The 18,267-nt window shown below is 38.9% G+C and overlaps 1 protein-coding gene across 9 annotated transcripts in view; it reads right to left on the bottom strand.

Moving 5' to 3' along the window:
- CEP78 (centrosomal protein 78) overlaps positions 1 to 17,840 on the bottom strand; it is a 55,934-nt gene extending 38,094 nt beyond the window's left edge. For 6 of the 9 annotated variants that reach the window (XR_001889330.1, XM_017892759.1, XM_017892761.1 and 3 more), the window contains exons 1-10: positions 17,304 to 17,840; positions 13,753 to 13,925; positions 13,584 to 13,656; positions 12,113 to 12,216; positions 10,031 to 10,205; positions 6,927 to 7,040; positions 5,339 to 5,403; positions 4,823 to 4,934; positions 1,635 to 1,773; positions 421 to 466 (exon numbers count right to left, since the gene is read on the bottom strand). Coding sequence is in view for 8 of the 9 variants with exons in the window: in XM_017892759.1 (XP_017748248.1) it covers positions 421 to 466; positions 1,635 to 1,773; positions 4,823 to 4,934; positions 5,339 to 5,403; positions 6,927 to 7,040; positions 10,031 to 10,205; positions 12,113 to 12,216; positions 13,584 to 13,656; positions 13,753 to 13,925; positions 17,304 to 17,556 (1,254 nt within the window). In the remaining variant the exon portion in view is untranslated. The remainder of the gene's footprint in view (positions 1 to 420; positions 467 to 1,634; positions 1,774 to 4,822; positions 4,935 to 5,338; positions 5,404 to 6,926; positions 7,041 to 10,030; positions 10,206 to 12,112; positions 12,217 to 13,583; positions 13,657 to 13,752; positions 13,926 to 17,303) is intronic. The other 3 variants (XM_017892754.1, XM_017892756.1, XM_017892757.1) reach the window with 2 other exon arrangements.
- Between the last annotated feature and the right edge of the window lie 427 nt (positions 17,841 to 18,267).

The following is an 18,267-nucleotide window of genomic DNA, read 5'->3' as shown; positions in this document are numbered from 1 at the left end:
TTTATATATATAATTTATATGTTTATATATACATATAATTTATTTTTATATATATATATATATAAAATATGTGTCCCGAAAAAACATTTCTTTTAAACTTAAGGACATTGTTGACTATGACAACTCCATGTGCCGGGTGAGAAATGGTGGTCAAATTTGTTTCACTGGGGACAATAGCTAATTTGCAGACCCAGAGAAATGACTTCCTGTCTACACAGATGAAACCACAAGGCCTCCATTGTGTGACATATCCACAAGATTATACTGTGGCACTGGGAGAACCCAGAAAATTTTAAATGAATTTACTTCAGGGAGGGAAATGTTTTTGTAAAATTCTATTTAGTTTAAAGAGCACAGAGAATGATCTTTCACCCTTCCCATTCCAACCCCCTATATATTATAAACACGGTAACTACGTACCTGCAACTGATTATATATATCACGTGTTTTGATTAATGGGAAACCCCTAAAGAGATATTGATAAATTAAGTTATATTTTGATGTAAATACACCACCAGTTAACACTAGGAAATAACACTTGCTAGTATTATGTAGACTATCCATACATAACTGTGCATAGAAATAAATCACCTCCAGATAAGGGCCTGGAAAACTCTGCTATGGAGAAAATTGAACAATTTAGCAGAATGGCTTTGGGATAAGTCTCTGAAGATGCATGTAGTTCTTATGTTTAGGATGGTTCAGATTTCCAATTTAACTTCTTTAACTGGTGATATTAATTGTTCTCTAATTCACAACTCCTTGTGACCAAGATGGGACTTGAAATTAGTAAGTATCTCAAGAAGACATGAAACTGCAGTTATTAAATGAAACTGTAAAGACCAGGGCCTCAGCACTACAGTTTATGCAATAAAAATTCACATTACCAGTTGTGAAATAAGTATAGTCATCAGTTGCCTAATAAAGATTATACATATTCAATTTAACCTGAGCAACTGAACAGATATTTCACATAGCACCCATTTCCAGTCCTATTTAAAATCAAGTCTCTTTGTCTTCTTAAGCAATTGTTAATCTCCAATTTCTTGAATACTAAAAGTCATTTGAAAATAATTTATAGTAATCTAATTCATTTATTAAGCATAAAATTATAGTACAACATTTTAAAACATTCTTCTGACAAAATTACTATGAATAGCTACCCCTAGGTAACTGGCTAAAACTAGTTATATCTGGTTTGATTCACTAAATATGATTCACTAAAATGAGTTAGGCCAGTTGGCTGAGTTAGATTAAGTCTAATCAACACTCTCCTATGCTTTATAATGCCCTTTCCCCAATCTTAAATATCCAAATTCCCATTTCTGTCCTATAGGACTTGTTTTAACTGCATATGCTTTAAATGAAACCCTTCCTCACCTGCACAACTGGAGATAATTTCAGTTTCCTCTGGACTCCCACAAGGATATAGCTTGCTGTGACACTTAATAACTTGAAACCCTACTTAAGATTATTTTTTGTTTTTCTTCCTTAAAGGATTCATGAGGCAGAAGCCACATGAGTCATTTTTACCCTATAGACATAAACAGAGAACTCTCACATAATAGAAGCTCCAAAATAAAGAATTTTGAATCCCATTTTATCCTAAAAGATAGGAAATAAAAATACCCTACCTGTGCCTTTTTGCACGTTCTGCAGTACGCCATGGCAAGAAACCAGACACACCAGGTGGTAGAGGTGCGGGCGCATAATATTCTTTACCAAGGGAGTGTTTTCTGCCACTACTTACAGGTTTCTTTGTAGCCAATCCTACTTGAGAAAGTGTTAAAAAGAAAGAATCAAGATGCACTAAAGGTCTACAGATTAATTAGCACATGTGTATACTCTTAAAAGAATACCAATGGGCACCTGACAATGACACCAAGGCCATTAAATCAGGATCAATTTGTAAATATCTTTTTACATAGGCCACTAATAAATATAAGAACAAATACATTTTTAATATATTTAAATATAAGTAAAAAATATAATAAATATATAAAAATATAAAAATGTAAGTTGTCTAGAGTAACAAGTTATCACTTTAACTAAAATATAACTTCAATATACGAGACATGCAGAGCATGAAAAAGTAAATAAAACATGTAACCCAAAGAATGAAAGATTATATGTGATACATTTCATTATGCATTATGCAGAAATATTAAGTTATTAAATCTCAGAATATTTTTGGCATTCCTGAATCTCAAGGACAGAACATAGATATACCCATGACTCCTACCAAACAGAACCTTCTGAATTGGACCAAAATTTCAATTTGAGATTAATTTTATCATGGAAAAATTATCCAAGTTGTAAGAGTGAAGGTAGCTGGACTAATTTTATAATGTAAAAACCATCCAAGTTGTAAGACTGAAGGTAGCTGGGTAGTAGGTGAGTCAATGTTGCTGCCTGTATGTCTGTCCACCTTCAGTGTTCATTTGCTTTTATAGAATACAAAAGAAACACATGAAACCTATTGGATAAAAGAACGAAGCATAAAGTCTTATCCAACATTTCAGTATTAAAGAGTCAAGTATCTTTTTATGAAACATTTGGTAGCAAAAGCTAGACCTATTAATATTTTATTTAAAACAAATTATATATTAAAATTCATATTTAAATATATGTTTCTGATATCGCTGAGAACAAATAATACAAGTTTATTAAAATGGTTATATTTATCCTTCCAATCTATTTTACTATGTAAGATCTACTTTAGCAGCTTTAGGACAGCATCTACAAGAACGTGTATGTGGTAATACAGGACAAATATTTCCCATAGTGTAGCTTATTGATAATCACCACATCATGTTGTGCCATTTCTCTGGACAAATTTATATACCTCTTAAAATATATAGGAGCTCAGTTCATTGTGTGCTGTTATTAATATAATTATCCCCAAAAAATTTCCTGTGTATTGTTTGTGGTGTGTGTAGAAAGTAATGCAAATATAATTTTTTTTTTTTTGGAGGAGTCTCACTCTGTCGCCCAGGTTGGAGTGCAGTGGCACAATCTTGGCTCACTGCAACCTCCACCTCCCAGGTTCAAGCAATTCTTCTGCCTCAGTCTCCCGAGAAGCTGGGATTACAGATGCACACCGCCACACTCAGCTAATTTTTTGTATTTTAGTAAAGTTGCCCAGGCTGGTCTCCAACTCCTGAGTTTAGGCAATCCACCCGCCTCGGCCTCCTAAAGTGCTGGGATTACAGGCGTGAGCCACCGTGCCTGGCCACAAACAGAAATTTTAGTTAAAACCAAACTAATTTACTTATCTTGTTAGATGATGAAAAAAATTATAGTGGAAGTTTCCTATCTTCTGTCTGCACATGTAATTGCAATATGAATGTAACATAATTTACATAAATTATATAACCCCTATACTCACTGACACCTATTAAATATATAGCCAGACACTGATTTGGCTTACCTCTGTGTCTCCAAATAACTGAGGCAAATACAAAAAAAGCCCAAGAAATAAAGTTACTCTTAAAATAGCTCAGTGAGCTTGTAAACTTCAGTCACATTTCCAATTTCTTTAATCACGCTAAGAAAAAAGATTTTTTAGTTCTCATTCAATGATGTCCAATTATATACCACTAGCTACTAAAATTACAGCATTTCCAATGTTTTATATTTTATGTTAAATTGTTTTATATCTTAGCCATTTTTAAGCATCCAGTTCAGTGATACTGCCAAGTGATTATCTTTTAAAAATTTCAAGTAGCATCCAAATAAAAGATTATCTGGTATTAATTGTTTGGTGATCTTAATGTACAGGGTATGTAACTAAAGTCACCACAAACCTTTTTCTGGGAAACTGGCAGATTATAAACATAAAAAAATTATTTTCTTTCCGCTGTATTAGTCTTCATGGTTTTACTGTTTCAAAATTCAAAGTTACTTACAAGAAAAGGTCACTTTCATATTAGATTTGGCTTAACTTATTCCACTGTCACTCATTCTTATCAGTAAAAAAAGGCTACTTATGACTAAAGATAATGTGTTCTAGAAAATAAAAGTTAAAGACTCTTTAAAAACAATATGAAAATATCAGTAGAACTAGATTATACCAAATTTATATATTCAGAAGAATGTGAATTTATGCCATTAGTTGATAAAGAGTTTATAAAGTTTTTTTCATTACTCTTGGTCACAAAATTATAGACAATTTCAAAATTCTAAACTGTTATTTGGTAGATTAAATAAACTATAAATAGCAAACATTTACGGAATGTTTGTCTAAAATGTTCCATCTCTGGGTAATAAACTTACCTGCAGTATTGTTTTATAAGGATTACATACATTTTAAGGTTTTTTCATCATTGAAAGAAGCAAGGTGCTACCTGATTCAACAACTTTGGGTAAGAATTTGCAAGGAAGGAGGAGGAAACAAGGGGAAAAAAGGGAACTGGGAAGAGATTTTGTTTTCTGTAGTATGAAAGGATAATTCTTCATTAACAACAACAACAAAATCATACAAAAGCACTGCTGCTAAAACTGTCATCAAAGTGCATCCCAAATTTCAACTGCAAAGTATCAGAAGTAATCATCAATCAGAAAACACACCCAAAATCATGAATATTGTATGAAAAACAAATAAGGGTAATTTTTTTAAATGGAAGCACTAGCATCCCTTTCCTAATGATTCATTTACTATTTCTACATTCCATAAATTCTCATAATCAGAATAATTATAGTCCTCATAATATGCACAGAGTCAAAATTGGTTGTTACCGTCAATATCATAAATGAGAAGAGATTTTAATTTTAACACACTAGAACACTAGTAGCATTAAAAAGCCAAGACCGAAAAGGTTACCAATTCTAATAGTAGCTTTTCCTTTGTGACCACTTCCTAGAATTATAGTTCTCTTTTTCTGTTTAGCAGTTTTGGATGGTTCCTTCACTGATGGAGAAGTTATCCACTGGTACTAAAAGAGAGAGAATAAACACTACATTTCAGTTACAGATCATTTATGAGGGTTAGATCTTAAATGGAAATTGTTAAGATATTCTAAGTTAATAAAAGGTTTGCAATCAGCAGTTCTGGGACCCAAAATTAAAGAATCGTATGGTATTTACAAAAACAGAAAAGACATTTGATTTGACTGTAAATTTAAGATGGCAGCAAAGTGCCTTAATAGTTTCATTTTATTAAAACAGACAAAAGCTGGGTACAGTGGTATATACCTAGAATCCTAGCTACCCAGGAAGCTGGGAAGGGGGAAGATCGCTTGAGCTCAGGAGTTTGAGGCCAGATTGGGCAATATAGTGAGATCCCAGAAGAAAAGCAATTAAATAAGAATTATTTCTAGAGAAATAAAACATGATATACCTCTGATTTAGCACTGCTTCCATTCTGAAGAACTTTTTTGATAACTGCTTTCATCATAGAATGATCTAAAGTAAAATAACAATTGAAATTATAGTAATTGTTTCCCAATGAGTGGCTATTCCCATTTAAAAACAAAAGCCAACTAATTATTGCTTTTCCCATGAAATTAAATATGAATTCCATATAATGTAATTATATATCTTTTCCCCCTTTGATTATTCTAACTTCTTCCTCAAAAACAAAATGAAGTATGCCAACATGCATATTGTCCCTATGGCTAGTATTCTGGCAGCAGCAAAGATCAAATGTAAACACTTTGGAACTACAATAGCTTTAGATACCTCTGAATAGGAAATCAAAAGCCTAGACACTGTCCAGATACTTAGATGCCTAAAAGGCACCAAATATACACAAATCAAAGTCATGATGCACCCCCAAAGCTGCTCTTCTCCACAGCCTCCTTTTCTCTATAAACAGTACCACCCAGTTGTATGCAAAATCATCTAGGACTTGAAAACAAAATTATTATTTCCTTTATACCCCACAAGTCTTGTTAGCTACACCCTGCTTCAACCACTTTTTACCACCTCCAATCTTCCACCCTAAGCGAAGCCACAGCCATCTCTAACTTGGATCAGTGTGAGTCTCCTAACTGGTCTCCCTCTTTCCCTTTTATAGCCCCCTACAAGTCTACTCTCCACACTAAGTCATCTGATTGAATTACTACTTGGAATATAACCCTTACCAGCTCAAAAATCCTCCCATGGTTTTCAGCTCATTTAGAATTATCTAAGTTCTTACCGTGACCTTCAAACCTTACAAGTTCAGGCCCCTGGCTAGTTGTCTGACTTCGTAGCATATCAGGCTCTTCCTCACTCAGTGCTCCCACCATGTTGGCCTTCTTGCTTTTCCTTAAATACTCCATCCACCCTGCCACCTATGTACCTACATATTCACTGCTTCCTCATCACTGGAATGTACTTTATCTGCATCTTTCATGGCTTGTTCCTCTCCTAATCAGGTCTCTGCTCAAATGTCACTTTTTTAGTGAAGCTGTCTCCTAACAAACCTATCTAATATAGTCCCACCTGTCCCCATTTGTCTTCTTACCTTAAGGTATTTTTGCACTTCCTACTGTCTAAATTACATTACCTATCTGAGTTCTGATATAACTCGCCCACTAGAATGTAAGCTCTAGGAGACCAAGACTTTGTCTGGCTGGTTTACTGCTACATGTTTAGTGCCTAAACCAGTATCTAGAAGATAGAAGTATTCAAAAATTACTTGTCAAATCAACAAATGAATGAAATACTATTTCCAAGAATTCAGAAGTTCTACAGGAAGAAAATAATGCACTTGGTGGAAGCAGATTTATTATCTAGGTTCACTTCTATTCAGAGTAGCAGCCAAGAGCAATATAAGTATAACTCTTTTCATCAGTAAATTATCTACTAAAAACATAAGTGCAAGATTAGAAAAGAGTAAGATTAGGAAAGCAAACACATTATGTTTTCGAAACTGTCAATACATGAGAAATTATTTTTGTTTTGCTATTTGTTAGTCAGTAAAAAATATTGTAGTGACATACCAATGAGTGGATTTTTTCTTATATCCAGAACGACCAGAGTTGTATTGGTTTCAAGGGCCTCTAGCAAAGCCTTCGCTCCTTCATTGGTGAGGCCGCACTGTTGCAGGTCAAGAGCTTTCAATAAAAGACAAAAGGTCACTTGCTAATTCTATACAGATTTTTTTTTTTTTTGAGATGGAGTCTCGCTCTGTTGCCCAGGCTGGAGTGCAGTGGTGCTATCTCAGCTCACTGCAAGCTCCGCCTCCCGCATTCACGCCATTCTCCTGCCTCAGCCTCTCGAGTAGCTGGGACTATAGGTGCCCACCACCACGCACGGCTGATTTTTTTGTATTTTTAGTAGAAACAGGGTTTCACCATGTTAGCCAGGATGGTCTCGATCTCCTGATCTCGTGATCCACCCACCTCAGCCTCCCAAAGTGCTGAGATTACAGGCAAGAGCCACCTCTCCCAGACAATTCTATACAGATTTAACATACAGACAACTCCCACTTAATCATGCCTGGAAGACTCCTGCCCAAGACTACTCACGGCCAGTTTTCAATCTCGGGTATTGAAAAAATAAAAAATAGAAAACCACATGCACACACACAATACAAAAAAGAAACCCTCTTCTTAGATGTGCCATGATTACCTTCCCTTTAGTACCAATAAATTACCCAACATATTTTACGATTACAGAGTTGAAAAATAACTCTATATAAAACATCACAGGATGAATATCTGTTCATAATTAATAAGAATGCTAGTGACAGTGTAAACCTCATAGGCAAAAACTGGGTGGAGCTCAGAAATTGCACTAGATTCATCATCAAATTCAAATTCAAACTCCAAGTGACTCTCAAAAAATGACACTAAAAAAGGGAAAAGCAAACAGAAAAATGTAGGAACTGTTAGTTTTAGAATAAAAATGACAAAGAAAGAACTCTAAGGGGATAGAAATAATGAATGCAAAGAATGTGTGAATAGAGATTATATACTAAAAACCTATCAGGAAAAAATGATGGTCACAAACTCTCCCTCACGTAAAAGGTCAAAGAACTAAACAAATGCTCATGAATACTAGTAACACTGAGGCTGAACAATCTCCTCATTTAAACCCAAAAGGATTATCACAAAAGTACAGGTATAAAAAAATATTACATCAGAGCAAAAGCACCGTGTGTACCACTACATTAAAATAACTGAAGTCTTTCAAAACCTCATGTTATGGACTACATGTCTGTATTCCCCAAAAATGCATATTGAAACCCTAACCCCCAACAGGGTAGTAGTATTAGGAAGTAGGGCCTTTGAGAGGTACTTAGGTTTAGTTGAGGTCTTGAGAGTGGAGCCCTCATCATGGGATTAATGTCCTTATAAGAAGAAAAAAAGAGACTAGAGCTCTCTCTCACCACCATTTGAGGATACAAAAGCCTTCCATAAGCTAGGGAGAATGCCCTCACCTGACACCTATCTACTGGCATCTGGATCTTGGGCTTCCCAGCCTCCAGAACTGTGAGAAATGAATGCCTTGTCTTTAAGTCACCCAGAATATAATTGTTATATGCTTCTATAACGGAGTATCATAGAATATTCTATGAAGCCCTAATTAAGACACCACAAGACACACAGAAATAAGTCAGATATATGGATCTGATAGAATATGGTACAACCTTTACAAACTCTTGCTGCAGAAGAATGAGCATAGGATGCAATTATCCAACTAGCCAAATTAATAAAAATAGCCAGTAAATCTCACTAGTAAATCAAATGAATATAAACTAAAACAATTAAATGTGATCATGCTTCTATCAGATTGGTGAAGGTCACATTTTTTAAAAACCCTTAAAATGTGCAGATTCTTTTAACACAGCAACTCTCCTTCTAAGAATTTACCAGAAGGAAATAATAAGAGACACGGACAAGGACACGTATTAAAGTACTGTTTACAACAATGATAAATTGGAAATAGCTTATATATCTAATAGGAATGAATAAGCTAAGTGTACTATGGCATATTAACATAATGGAACTCTGAAGAGGCACTAAAAATGATATGGTAAATGTAAACTTATTGATTTAAGATATGCTATACTGAGTGAAAAAAGTGATAAAAATTCACAGAGCAATCCCATTTGCATTAAAAAAGAAAAAGCAGGGAGTTCTCATTTCTGTAAAGTTTAAGGTTTTAAAATAGACACAATCCAGCATTTATGAGACTATAATATGGCACAGCATTTCTGGAAGGCAATTTGGTGACATGTATCAAAAGTCTTTAAGAAATACATTACACTGAGTTACTCAACTTTAGTAATTTATCCTACAGAAGTAACTTCAGGCTGGGCACAGTGGCTTGTGCCTGAAATCCAGTACTTTTGGGAGGCCAAGGCGAGAGAACTGCTTGAGCCCAGGAGTTTGAGACCAGCCTGGGCAACACAGCAAGACTATGTCTCCACAAAAATACAAAAATTAGCCTGGCATGGTGGTATGCACCTGTAGTCCCAGTTACTCAGGAGGGTCAAGTGGGAGGATACTTGAGCCAGGAGTTTAAGGCTACAGTGTGGTATGATTACGCCACTGCACTCCAGCCTGGGCAACAGAGAAAGACCCTGTCTCCAAAAAACAAAAGTAACTTCAATGGACACAGAGATGTATACATAAGGAGTTTACTACAGAGTTGTTTATAATAGGGGAAAAGCATAAACTGTCCAAATATCAAATAACAGGAAATTAAACTATTGTGCCTCAATGTAATAGACTACTACATGATACATCATTAAATAAAAAAAGCAGGGTTACAAAATGTTAAGTGCACTATAGTTCTGTTCTTGTAACTCAAAGCACACAAATATATGTGCAGGAAAAAACAATACTGAAAGTGTATACTTCAAAATGAACAGTTTATCTCTAAGCATTAAGATTATACGTAGTATTATTTTTTTGTTACTTGGTATCTTCTATGAAGAATATATGTAACTTTCATAAAGGCTTAAAAGCAAAATAAAACCTATGAGAAAAAAAGAGGCTTTTTAAAAAACCTTAGGACAACATTACTGTGCCAAGAGTGAAGCATATTTAATATCAAAAATTCAATATTTTCCATCTTACAAGTTCATTTAACTTACCTCTCAGCCATAAATCCTCACTGAGAGAGTCTGCAAAAGAACTAGCACCTAGGTCACCAATGAGTGTGTTGCAATTCAATGTGATACGTCTTAAGCCAGCCATACAGTCAAGATCAGGTCTCCTATAGCGAAGACTCTCAGCCCAGGTTTCTTCATGCCTTCTCATGGTCTGATACTTTAAAGATTTAATAAGATGAAATTAATACACTTGAATAAAGAGATAGGAACACTAAAAGGAACCAAGTACAGCTGATTACATCAGAGCTTTACACACACACCAGGTACATATGCCAGGTAGGTTAATCTGAGAGACTGATTAAATAGTAGATTTTGAGTAAGGAGTCCAGTGACCCAGATCCTAGTCTGCCACTGACTAGCTGTGTGACCCTAACCACTAATGACCTGTTACTGATTACTTTATGTAAACTGACAACTTAGTTAACTTCTTTTTTTTTTTCTTTTTTTTTTCTTTGAGACGGGGTCTCGCTCTGTCGCCCGGGCTGGAGTGCAGTGACCGGATCTCAGCTCACTGCAAGCTCCGCCTCCCGGGTTCACGCCATTCTCCTGCCTCAGCCTCCCAAGTAGCTGGGACTACAGGCATCCGCCACCCCGCCCGGCTAGTTTTTTGTATTTTTTAGTAGAGACAGGGTTTCACCGGGTTAGCCAGGATGGTCTCGGCCTCCCAAAACTTAGTTAACTTCTAAGAATTTTATTTTCTTTACACGCCAAGTGAAGGTATTGGTTCTAAATTCTATCATTGCTGAGCCTCTAAACTATATCATTCTGTCCTCTAGTGGTCTCTAAACACTTGACTGGACATCCCACAAGTAAATATTACACATATATGTTATTTATTAATAAACTATATACAGGAAGTTCTACATGCATATTTTATGTATATTACAAACCAAACAGAAACAACAGATTTTTTTAAATGATATAAAAATATAGAGGTTAATATTTTCTTCTCCTAACCCAAGGGATCTCACATATTTCTTATGCACACCAAATTTAGAGGCCTAGAATATACAAAGCAAGGTTGATATGCCTTAGGAAATTGGTGGTTTGAGTTTTAACCACAGGTATTATCTTAAAGACATAATCACTTCTCTATATCCATAAAGTAAATTTTGGTAACAGGGAACACTGATTTTAAGAGAAAAAAAATCTTATTACATTCTAAAACAACAGAAGATTCAAAGCTCCTATGACTCTGTCAAATGAAAATTGTGTCATTTGCTATTCATAATAACTGTATAAAAGCAATAAGAGGAAATAACAGCAAACACTTAGATAGCCAGGCACTATTTTATATACATTAGGTCATTAAATCCTAAGAATGATAGACACAGGTTTTCTTACTATACATATTTTACGGATAAGAAAAGTGAGGCACAGAGAGGTTAAGCAATTTGCCCATGGTCACAAGTTATTAAATGCGAGACAGCTCGGGTTTTAACCTAGGCCATCTGGCTTCAGAATCCACATGTGTAACCATTATCTATCCCAGGGAGAGTGGGCTTATGCTGTAGAGGCCCCAAAGTAAACATTTTCAGCTCTGTGGGTCATATAGTTTCTTTTGCAGCGACTCAACTCTCCTAGTGTAGGGTGTAGCAATAGTTAATATGTCAACAAATGTGCATGACTATGTTTCAAAACTTTATTTACAAAAACAGATGATAGGCTAGATTTGGTCCACAGGCCATAGTTTGACTACCCCTGGTCTATACCATCAAATTACTAAAAAGGCTTCATGTCACAGTATTATGTAATTTTTTCCTAAATACAGTAGTAATAACCACTATAAAGTTGTTAAGGCACCTTTAAAATTATTGTTTTACAAACCATATTTACAGAAAAACATAATTATTATGTTTTAGATCTCCTATTTCTAAGATTAAGCATACTACTTTTACTAAATGGTAGAACTCCAGGCTGAAAATTGGTCATATTCTTTAAACAAAACTAAAACTGCAATCCCTGTATGTATCAAAAGACAAAAATAACTGCTGTCTTGTAGCAAAATATTAATGTGTGGCAACCATATAACACATTTTCATGAAAGTTGGAACATAAAGTTACCTTTAAGATCTTGGCCATGTGATCTGCTCCCTGCCATGTCAGATTACATCCTGTGAAGTTGACTGTCTTAAGAGTGATAGAGCTCTTTATACCTTGACAAATAACTAAAATGGAAAAAAAAACCATATACAATAAGACGAAGAGTCTATACAACCTAGTCAATCTTGATTTATTTGTTCTTCTTCTATCTTTTCTATTTTATAGTTGTATTCTTAAAATCACAATCTACAATCTACCTAGGCAACTGATTGGTCCATTCTGAAATATGTCAGTAACAAAGTGTTACTCCAGTTTATTGCAATAGCTCAATTCTATTTAGATGCCAAAATTGAATAGACTGAATATTGCAACCTTACTCCCGACCACAGTACAGTTCTACATACTTTTTGAGACATCTGAAAGAAAAACATAAAAAACATAAAACTCTTTCTATTTTCATTTCCAACAGCAAACCTCAATCTGTTATCAACCAACAATTCAGTGTCAACTATAAACCCAGAATTTCATTGGGTGCTACACTAGAGCACCTAATGTACTAGAAAAATAGAAGACAGAGGCCTTTAAACCCTCTGCTCCCTCAAATTGAAATGCAGGCTTCCTTACCCCTCCAGACCACTATTTCATACAATGAACACAGGTCAAGACTTCAAGATCCCAACCAACGGTCACCTTCTGTGATTATTTCCAACACCCCATCCCCTTCCCCGAGTCTGCCAGCCTTTTATATGCTCCCATACAGCACTTTGCCTATATTTCCTATTTTGGAACATACCACAGCACATTAAAATTGATTGTACACGTTTTAATTATTTAAAATAATGATGATTTTTCTCTTTACTTTTTCTTTTTAGACGGAGTCTTGCTCTATCGCCCAGGCTGAGTGGTGCAATCTCACCCAATGCCCAGTGCAGTGGTGCAATCTCGGCTCACTGCAACCTCTGCCTCCTGGGTTCATGCCATTCTCCTGCCTCAGCCTCCCGAGTGGCTGGGACTACAGGCGCCTGCCACCACGCCCGGCTAATTTTTTTTGTATTTTTTTAGTAGAGATAGGGTTTCACCATGTTAGCCAGGATGGTCTCGATCTCCTGACCTCGTGATCCACCTGCCTCGGCCTCCCAAAGTGCTGGGATTACAGGCGTGAGCCACCGCACCTGGCCTCTTTACATCTTGCTATTTCCTTCCCATAAATATTTCTTGAAGAAAAACTCTAAAATATGAACAAACACAAAAAAACAGAGAATACCAGATGGTATATATCTGTGTGGTCTGTGGTTTAACACAAACTTAAGTAAAGTTAGTTTAGATTATATTCAGCATGCCAAGCTTTCATGGTAGACTTGAGACTGGACCAAGGTTTGAACAAGCACACGAGGCAGTAGTAAGATAAAGGTACAGACGAGAATTAACATGGCATGTAGGGAAACATGAAACCGACCTGACCGGACAAGAGTTAAATTAAATTTAAACTCACTTTCTAAACCTCCATCTCCAATTGGACAATTTGCAAGAGACAGGTGCACCAAAGAAGTCGATTTATTCAATCCCTTTAATGAGGGGGAAAAGTTAAAAATGTTATTGAGGTTTTTTTTCCTCCAAAAGCAACTATCAAATGTCTACAGGCCAAATGAGACAAAGCTTACCTTTGCTAAAATAGTTAAATCCCTCTCTCTCAGAATTAGTCCATTTAGCTCCAGGTTCTTTAGCACACTTGATATACTTAAACAGCCTTTAAGAGCTTTACACAACTGGAAGGTCACATCTTTGTATCTTATCGCAGGAACACGACTTCTGCAAAATTTATTTACGTCAGAACCTAAAACAAAGATAAAGGAAAGTTAGTGACTTCAATCATACAATGTATCATTCAAAAACATTTGCTCTGTGCTAAGACATAGAAATGAGCCATGTCCTTAAAGTCCTCTTAAGGACAGACACATGTAAACTCAAGCCACATGAGATATATCAAACTACGTACATAGAGGTTCTCATGGAAGCAAAGAAGTTGCACTGAAAGGATGGCTTCAAGATAATCCTGAAGCTGAATCTAGAAAGATGAGAACAACAACATGTGATCAGAGTGGGTGATGCATTAACCAGAGGAAACAGCAAGAGCAAAGTCATCTAACCCTGACACCTGCCGGGCACTGGAAAACTGCAGGTGGATCTGACTAAAGCCCAGAGCTGTAGCAGGTAGAGTCAGAAATTTACAGAGAGGCAGGGAGAAGCAAGCCTGCAAGAGTTGACTTTTACCTCACAGGTGATGAGGACCAGGGCTACCACTGACACATTAAGGATACCCCTAGCAGGTCAGAAAAATGTACCTCACTGCTGGAGGACCAAAGAGATAAAGGACATGGGAAAAAGCTCCCTTTCCTCAAGACCAACCCCAGGAGGCTTAACAGAACACAGTTGGGATTTCAATGCCTCTGTGCAGAACACAAGCAACCAATACACACTAGTCCTGTGTGGGCATGCCACTTTAAGCATGTCTTTTCCTTTTAGAAAGATCACTTGAACCAAAGTAGGCAGATGAACTGAGAAAAACCAAGCTCAGGGGCAGCAAAACTAGCTAGGAGCTTCTGCAATAGTCCAAGCAAAATGTAATTAAGGATGGACAAGCAATATGTAGGAGTTAAAATCTACAACCTAGACCCACTGGATGCAAGAGATAAAGAAGGTTCAGTGAAGACTATCTTGACAAGAATGATCTGTAATACCTTTTTCTTACATTCAGGGCAAAGTATTAGGCAAGATCTAGTAGGCTAGCGTTGACTCTGAGGTCCCTCCCATCTTTAATTTCTTTTGGCTCCTGTTTTGTTTATTTTTTGTGGGGGGAGGGTCATGGACAGGGTCTCACTCTGTTACCCACACTGGAGTACAGTGGCAAAATCATGGCTCACTGCAGCCTCAACCTCCCAGGCTCAAGAGATCCACCAAGCCCAGCTAATATCTTTTACTTTTTGTAGAGACAGGGGTCTCACTATGTTGCCCAGGCCAGTGACAAACTCCTGGCCTCCCAAAGTGTTAGGATTAACAGTGTGAGCCACTGCACCTCACTTGGTTCCTGTTATTATTTTGGTTAAGTAAAGTCCATTCAGAGGTACAGAACAGTTCCTGCAGCTGAATGAGATATAGAGAATAATGTGACTTATTTTCAGAAGCAGATGTGTTGAACTGTCCTTGCAGAAGAGATGGTGCTAACTCCAGAGCCTAGAAAAGAGCCGAGCACACAAGTGGTCAGGTTGTTTTTAAATAAATCAACAATCATTTCCTCTCCCAGATCACACACCCTCCCTCTTTCTCTCGGCTTATAAACATATTCACGTCCATATCCACTTAAAAACACCTTTCAGACCTACAATTAGCTGGATCTTCTTTGTGAATAATCTAGGTCCCTCCCATGCCTTCAAATACCTGTCCTCCCACAAAGCCTAAATCTTGGGTCCAGATCTGCCTAGCAGACACATTTGGATGCCCCACAGACGCTTCTTAAAACATTAAAGACAAATTGAGATCCTCTTCCCATTCCCAATCTCATTCAACTAAGCTGTGTGTCATGGAAAGATGCTGCTGTAAACTGTCACCCACACTTACTGCCCTCCTCTTCTAACTGGTCACCAGGCCCCATCCATTCTCTTAGATGTCTGAAATCCAACCCTTCTCTTTTTTTTTTTTTTTTCCGGATACAGAGTTTTGCTCTTGTTGCCCAGGCTGGAGGGCAATGGTGCAATCTCTGCTCACTGCAACCTCCACCTTCTGGGTTCAAGCGATTCTCCTGCCTCAGCCTCCCAAGTAGCTGGGATTACAGGCGCCAGCCACCAAGCCCGGCTAATTTTTTTTTTTTTTTTTTAAAGTACAGATGGGATTTCATCGTGTTGGTCCGGGTGGTCTCGAACTCCTGACCTCAGGTGATCCACACGCCTTGGCCTCCCAAAGTGCTGGGATTACAGGCATGAGCCACAGTGCCCAGCCCCAGCCCTTCTTCTCTATACCTTAATTTGGGCCATTAGATTACAACAATTCACCATCCTTCCAATTTTAATTTGCCTTCCACATGGAGGTTAGAGTGAGCTCCTCTAGAAATTCCCTCTCATCATCGTACAGCGGCTTCCCAAAACCTTCAGGATAACCCATGACAGGACAAACAAAGACCCTCCCTGTTTCGCCGCCACAAGCTTTCCAGCCTCAACTCTCTCTGCTCTTTTTCAAACCCTAAACTCTAGTCCTGTACCTCAGCTCGCCATACTCTCTCCTAATTTCAAAACTTTCGCAAACTGTTCCCTCCTGTTACCTAGCTAGCCTCTATAGGAAGCTGCCTCCATTATGCACAAAATGCTAAGTGCTCAAAGGAATAACAGCATTTTGTCATATATCCTGGTTGACCTAACATATTTTCCGAATAATCAGAGAGTCTGGATCCCTAATTATACCACCATACATTTACAAATGGCTTCTATTTGTAAAGCACTTTACAAACTTCTTATATACACCTTAAAAAAATGAAGACAGGCCGAGAGCGGTGACTCACGCCTGTAATCCCAGCACTTTGGGAGGCCGAGGCGGGCGGATCGCCTGAGGTCAGGAGTTCGAGACCAGCCTGGCTAACATGCTGAAACCCCGTCTCTACTAAAAATACAAAAATTAGCCGGGTGTGATGGTGCGGGCCTGTACTCCCAGCTACTCGGGAGGCTGAGGCAGGAGAATCACTTGAACCCAAGAGGCGGAGGTGGTAGTGAGTCGACATCCCGCCACTGCACTGGATCCAGCCTGGGCGACAGAGTGAAACTGTGTCTCAAAAAAAAAAAAAAAAAAAAAAGCGAATGAAGACAAAAGCTGACATATATTAATTTCCTACCTGCTTAGTTCTATATCTGGCAAATTAAAGTCATTCAATAAAATAGGTAACATCTGTCAAATGTTTAATGACGTCCCAAATTGTGCTAAGAGCTCTGCAGGCATCAGCAGGGCAGGGAATCCTTGCAAAGGCGCACATAACCTGGGTCTCGTTATTAAGCCCATGTTACAGATGAGCACACTGAAGCCCTAGAGACCTTAAGCCACTCACCTAGTTGGTGAGTTTCCAGGCAGCACACCCCGTCTATTGCACACACACCCCAGCAATGGACACCATCCACCTAAAAACCCACTTCACCGCACCGACAGAGGGGCCCTGGAGGCAGGAACTACAAACCTGTGTCCCCCAGCCAAGGCTGGAAGAAGCTCTTGATGGAGATCAAGGGTAGGTCTTTATTAATCTTGAGAGTGCTCAGCAGAGGCGCCCAGTCCACCCCGCGGAGGCGGTCGGCGTTGAAGTCCAGCACGCCCTCCCGGAGACAGGCGCGCACGGCGGGCAGCGGCACGGAGTCCTGCAGCGCGCACAGGTACTCGTAGTGCGAGAAGAAGTCCGCCGCACTGTCGCGGCGCAGCTTCACTGAGTCGATCATGGCCCGAGGGCGGCCTCGGGGGATGCCCGCCGCGAAGACGCCGCCCGCGCCCACCCAGGAACCCTGGGTCGCCGCCCGGCCGCTCCGGCACCCACGGCCAGGCGGTGGCGGCAGCCGCGCACCGGGCTCAGGAGCGGCTATTTGGTCGGAAGACGCAAGGCCGGAGCCCCACGCTAGGCCGGTCCCTCAACGTCCCGCTCCCGCGCTGCCTCCAGCCCCGCGGCCCAGGCAGTTGGCGCCCGCCTCATACTCCTCTGAGGCGCCGGGATTCAAGCCGGTGGGCGGTGCCGCGGAACGGTGCGCGAAGACGTCAACGTCCTCGCTGTGCGTAGGCACGCAGGCCCCGCCTCCTGAGAACGGGCGAGCTGGCAGCGACCCTAGATAGTGGTCAGGAGAATGTGAGGGTTTACGAAAGTGTTTACTGATCGATCCGAATAAAAGTGAAATGTGTGGTCGTGTGCGGTGGCCCACCTCTGTAATCCCAGCACTTTGGGAGGCCGAGGCGGGCGGATTACCTGAGATCAGGAGTTCGAGACCAGCCTGGCCAACATGGCGAAACCCCGTCTCAATTAAAAATACAAACATAAGCCGGGCATGGTGGCAGACGCCTGTAATCCCAGCTACTCGGGAGGCTGAGGAAGGAAAATCGCTGGAACCCGGGAGGCGGAGGCTGCAGTGAGCCGAGATCGCGCCATTGCACTCCAGCCCAGG

Source organism: Rhinopithecus bieti, unplaced genomic scaffold (genome assembly GCF_001698545.2).
Source record: "Rhinopithecus bieti isolate Rb0 unplaced genomic scaffold, ASM169854v2 scaffold_19708, whole genome shotgun sequence".
NCBI classification, from domain to species: domain Eukaryota; kingdom Metazoa; phylum Chordata; class Mammalia; order Primates; family Cercopithecidae; genus Rhinopithecus; species Rhinopithecus bieti.
The sequence above is the reverse complement of the archived record's forward strand: the minus strand, read 5'-3'. Positions and strand labels throughout refer to the sequence as shown.